The following is a 5,506-nucleotide window of genomic DNA, read 5'->3' as shown; positions in this document are numbered from 1 at the left end:
TCACTCCTTCTGTGGGAACAGCCCCCACCACCCTCAGATGAATGGGAAACCCGAGGGCTGGCCTTGACCTACCGCTGGCGTGGCTATGGTAGAGGCAGAGTGTCTCTGTAAGGGTGATGTTGCCATTCACCTCTGCATTTCCAGTAAGAGGAAACTGGTATTGGAGTTTTAGGAGAGAGCAGTCAGTGAAAATTTAAAACATCATGTCATGTCCAAGGGAGGGAAAAAAAGCAAAGCCAGACCTTTCTAGCAGAGGATGTGAGGTTCAGGGTCACACTCACTGAGTGTCCACCACGGCTTCAGAGTAACCAGCTGGGGATGAAGGAATTAGGGTAGTGCATTGTCAAGCACATAGAGCTGTGTTTGCGTATCTAGTACAGCATAATTTTTTCAAAGTCATGATGGACCTTAGTATTCCAAACAACTCTCATTTCCCTATTTTGCAATTAGATTAGCCTAAAGAGGAACTGGTAACTTTTGGAGAACTACTGAATTTACTGTTTCAGCAACTGCTTTCTTTCGTATCTGTTCAGTCTGCACCAAGCTCAGCAGCCACCAGTGCAACCATAGGGCTGGTGTGTGGCTGAGGCTGTCTGAGCCATGAACAGCTTCAGGACTGCCATCCTCTTCTGGGCAGTGGCAGTGTGGGCTAAAGCAGACAAGCCTTTGGGAGAGACAGTTGAGGTTGGATTTCAAAAATGCAAGAGTGCTTTGAAACTACCTGTCCTGGAAGTCCTACCTGGAGGGGGCTGGGATAATCTGCGGAATGTGGACATGGGACGGGTGATGAACTTGACCTACACCAACTGCAGGACCACAGAGGATGGGCAGTACATCATCCCCGATGAAATCTACACCATTCCCCGGAAACAGAGCAACCTGGAGATGAACTCAGAAATCCTGGATTCTTGGGTAAATTACCAGAGCAGCACCTCCTACTCCATCAACACAGAGCTCTCCCTTTTTTCCAAAGTCAATGGCAAGTTCTCCTCTGAGTTCCAGAGAATGAAGACCCTTCAAGTTAAGGACCAAGCTGTGACTACCAGAGTTCAGGTAAGAAACCTGGTCTACACAGCCAAAATCAACCCAGCTTCAGAATTAAGCTGGAGGTTTAAGAAGGAGCTCATGGACATCTCTGACTGTCTAGAGAACAATCAGACAAGGATGGCCACCTACCTGGCAGAACTCCTGGTCCTCAATTATGGCACCCACGTCATCACCAGTGTGGACGCCGGGGCTGCTCTTATCCAGGAGGACCACATCAGGGCCTCCTTTCTCCAGGACAGCCAGAGCAGCCACAGCACCGTGACCACATCTGCTGGAGTTGCCTTCCAAAACATCGTGAACTTCAAGTTTGAGGAGAACTACACCTCGCAGGATGCCTTCATCAAGGGCTACCTCTCAAACCGAACAAACTCCAGGGTGCAGAGCATTGGAGGGGTTCCTTTTTACCCAGGCATCACCCTCCAGGCCTGGCAGCAGGGCATCAGCAACCACCTGGTGGCAGTGGACCGTGCGGGCCTGCCACTGCATTTCTTCATCAACCCCGACATGCTGCCTGCCTTGCCGGGCCCCTTGGTAAAGAAGCTGTCCAAGACGGTGGAAAATGCCGTGAGACGCTATTACACATTCAACACCTACCCTGGCTGCACAGATATCAACTCGCCCAACTTCAATTTTCAGGCCAACACTGATGATGGCTCCTGCGAGGGGAAAATGACCAACTTCTCCTTTGGTGGGGTTTATCAGGAATGTACCCAGCGCTCAGGAAATGAGGATGTCCTCCTCTGCCAACACTTGGAGCAGAAGAATCCACTCACTGGCGATTTCTCCTGTCCCTCTGGCTATTCCCCAGTGCACCTGCTGTCCCAGACCCACGAGGAGGGGTATAACCACCTGGAGTGTCAACGGAAGTGCAAACTCCTTGTTTTCTGCAAGACAGTGTGTGAAGATGTGTTCCGCGCAGCAAAGGCTGAATTTAGGGCTTTTTGGTGTGCGGCCAGTGGCCAAGTACCCGAAAACTCAGGACTACTTTTTGGGGGCCTCTTTAGCGGCAAGAGCATAAACCCCATGACAAATGCGCAGTCATGCCCAGCCGGCTACTTTCCACTGAGACTCTTTGAAAACCTCAAGGTATGTGCTTCTCAGGACTATGAGTTGGGAAACAGGTTTTCGGTCCCCTTTGGCGGCTTCTTCAGCTGCACAGTTGGGAACCCCTTGGTGGATTCTGCCATATCCAGAGATTTAGGGGCACCTTCTCTGAAAAAGTGCCCCGGGGGCTTCAGCCAGCACCTGGCCCTCATCAGTGATGGATGCCAAATATCCTACTGCGTCAAGTCCGGGCTCTTTACAGGAGGGTCCCTGCCCCCTGCCAGGCTCCCACCTTTCACGCAGCCACCCCTCATGAGCCAGGCTGCCACCAACACTGTCATAGTGACCAGTTCAGAGGGTTCAAGATCCTGGATTAAAGACCCCCAGACTCACCAGTGGAGGCTGGGAGAGCCATTAGAGCTGCGCAGGGCCATGAATGTTGTCCACGGGGACGATGGGGGTCTGTCAGGAGGGGCGGCAGCTGGGGTCACAGTGGGGGTCACCACCGTTCTGGCTGCTGTCATCGCCCTGGCCATCTACGGCACACGGAAGTTCAAGAAGAAGGCATACCAGGAAATTGAGGACGAGAGGCAGAGTTTGGCTCCAGGCATAGCAGCCATGGGAGACACCCCTGACGGAGAGCAGGAGCAGAGTCCTGCTTAAATCTCTCCCGGGAAATGGCTTCATCTCTAGCCAGAGTGGTCATCTCTGGCCACTTTTGCCTCCCTAGCTATTGAAGTGCAACAAATAGCAGGTATAACTCTGTGACTTCATATCTAGGTCTCTGGGCCAGGAAATTTATATTGCTACGTGGAAAAGGCTGGGGGTGGGGGGAGGCAGCAGTTATGACTCTTGGAAGCAAAAGCCATCCTGGGGACTAAAGTGGGAGGGGGGGTGTCCTCTCCCTAAATGCCTCGCTAATTGTCTTCACTTAAATGCACTTGTGTACAAAGAGAGAAGGGAGGATACTGACATTTGGATGTGGAAACTATGCATTTAATCTGGTTCCCAATTTGTGAGCTGTGAGCATTTTTGCCTTTAAGCCTTACCTTCCCTCTATTTTGTTTTTTAAAAAGCTGTCTGGATTTCATGCTCCTAGAAGTTGCCAGAGCCCTGAAAAGACACAGGAAGTCCTGCTTGGCCACTGCTTTTTAGCTTTGAGGCTTGCATGTTAAGGGACTGCGTCACCTCCTCTGGGTCATCTCAGTAGCCTGTGCCAATGATACTCTTTCCAACTGCCCCACGATGAAGACTTAGGCCAGACTACTCTTGGACTTCTGACTGGTGTCAGCAAGTCCTCAGAAAGCATTTTAACTTATAAACCTTTATTAGGAGGGCAAGGGGGAAGGGATGGTTTAGAGACAAGGGGTAAGTAAAGAAAGATAAAAACTGGAAAAAAGAGTCTGGTGCTTAAAGGAAATTGGAATTCTTAGCCACATCCAACTACTTGATTTATTCCGCTTAGCTCAGCATAAATTGGGCACCAAAAGGAGATGTCGATGTGCATAGACCAAGCATTACAGTTTCATGTTCTGTGTTACCAAAGTACAACCTCTTCCTCTTCCATGAATGGTCCCTACACTTCCTATCCTCCTGTTACACACACACACACACACACACACACGCCCTGCATTCCAAGGAGTCTGCATTGTTCTGGGGGTGAAAAAATTAAGAAGCAAAGTAAGCCCACATCTAAGTATTACTTCCTCCCTAAAATCAAAACAGAGTAGAAAGCACCAATTATGCACTGTACTTTTTTTTCTTTTCCTAACCGAAAGGGGGCTGACATGATCAATTCCATGTTTTTAAGTGAACAGAAAAAGGCCTCCAGCACCACTCATGATGCACTTATTTCAGTTCCAGGACGACAGCCCTGGGCATCTAGCAGGATGCATGATTGTCAGCTGGCAATATCAGGGCTTTTATCAATTTTAATTCCAATCTCACCTGATTATCTCAACACTAATGTTCCTCCACAACATTTAAAAAAAATCATGTATTTATTCACCGGATGTCCTCAGTGAGTTAACTCCTGTAAAAGATAATTTGTTCTTTCCTTGTTAATGTTCACAATCAAGAGCTTGGACTGAGAATAGGCCCTTCATCTAAGGAGCTTGAAGAGTCCCAGCCTATGGTAAGATGGGAACGAGGCAATTCATTCATTTCCAGCTGAGATATAGAGACGTCAATGGCAGCATTTGCAACCTGCTCTCCTGACTGCCCAGCCAGGGACTCTGATTTCTACAACTTTTTCACTTAACTTGCCTCTTAAGCATTAAAATGTTCTCCTAAACCTCTAAGTGTTTTGTGGGTTTTGGGTGTTTCGTATGTTATAGCCAAGCTGACCACTTTTCTGCAAATACTGACTTTCCTATTAATTCTTGGAAGATTAATTCTGAGTCAGAAAGGCAAAGTGTAGCCAAAGGTTCCCAGGTTTTGAATGCACTAACTGCTCATTGAAACCAAAAGTTCTTTACAAACTTCTATTTCTACTAACAAGACTGCACATAAATATGCATTAAAATATGTACCAAGGAACACTCTGTCCGACTGCTCATCCATATGAAATCGGAACGTGGGAGTTTGCAGGTTACATTCACAAAGGCATTTTACAAAGTCAGAACGCTGATGGAGGCTCTCGCAGGCTCTGCTTCCCAAGTCTCAGTTTCCTAACGAGCAATCTTAGGCAGGGGTCTATGGAAAGAACATTCTGGCTTCCAAGGAAACCACACTCCTTGACAGATATGGGTAACAAAGGTGGCTCTGCATTTGCATTTTACTTTTGTGTTCCCATCAGTATCAGGGATGATTGATACTAAACATTCATTTGAAAAACAGCAGCCTGTAAACGATCGAAACGTACGCTATATTGTAGTCAGGTGAAGGGATCTTTAAGAAGTGAACATTCATGATTTTAAGGATGGTTTTCCTCCCACAAGCTCACTTACTCATTTCCCCAGCCATGTGGTCTGTTCCTTTCGGGGAACAAAGAGTCCAACCAGGTCAAATGTGTGGGTGGGAAAGATGTCAAAACTGAAAAAATAAACCAAAAAAATCACAAAAAAAACAAAGAAAAGGGATTTTCCCCCCATGCATGGAAGGGCTTGTGGTTGCTTACAGGCTCAGGGAGGTAACCCAAATGCCTCACATGGAGGTGCCCTAATCTACAAAAAACAAGGTCATCAACAGCAACACTTTGTGGTGGTTCATTTGCCATTTATTGTTCTGCACATACACCTCATGAGCACCAGGTGGCGATGTCCTCTCACAGAGCAACACCAAGGACTTCAAAACACACCAGTTACAAACAGAACAGTTTAGGTTGGGACATTCACCTGCCCTCTCCCAGAACCCCTCCCCCCTCAAATGCCGGTGACCACAGACAAGGAAAAGGGGTAGGGGTCTCTTCTTGTAC

The 5,506-nt window shown here is 47.8% G+C and overlaps 1 protein-coding gene across 1 annotated transcript; it reads left to right on the top strand.

Annotated features, from left to right (window-relative positions):
- Positions 1-551: 551 nt before the first annotated feature.
- On the top strand, positions 552-4,623 carry MPEG1 (macrophage expressed 1). Its single transcript, XM_069470056.1, has one exon. It carries the CDS (start codon positions 601-603, stop codon positions 2,752-2,754), a length of 2,154 nt encoding a protein of 717 aa, XP_069326157.1. The 5' UTR covers positions 552-600; the 3' UTR covers positions 2,755-4,623.
- The last annotated feature ends 883 nt before the right edge of the window (positions 4,624-5,506 follow it).

Source organism: Eulemur rufifrons, chromosome 6, assembly GCF_041146395.1.
Source record: "Eulemur rufifrons isolate Redbay chromosome 6, OSU_ERuf_1, whole genome shotgun sequence".
NCBI lineage: Eukaryota > Metazoa > Chordata > Mammalia > Primates > Lemuridae > Eulemur > Eulemur rufifrons.
This window is presented reverse-complemented; position numbering and strand designations above follow the sequence as displayed.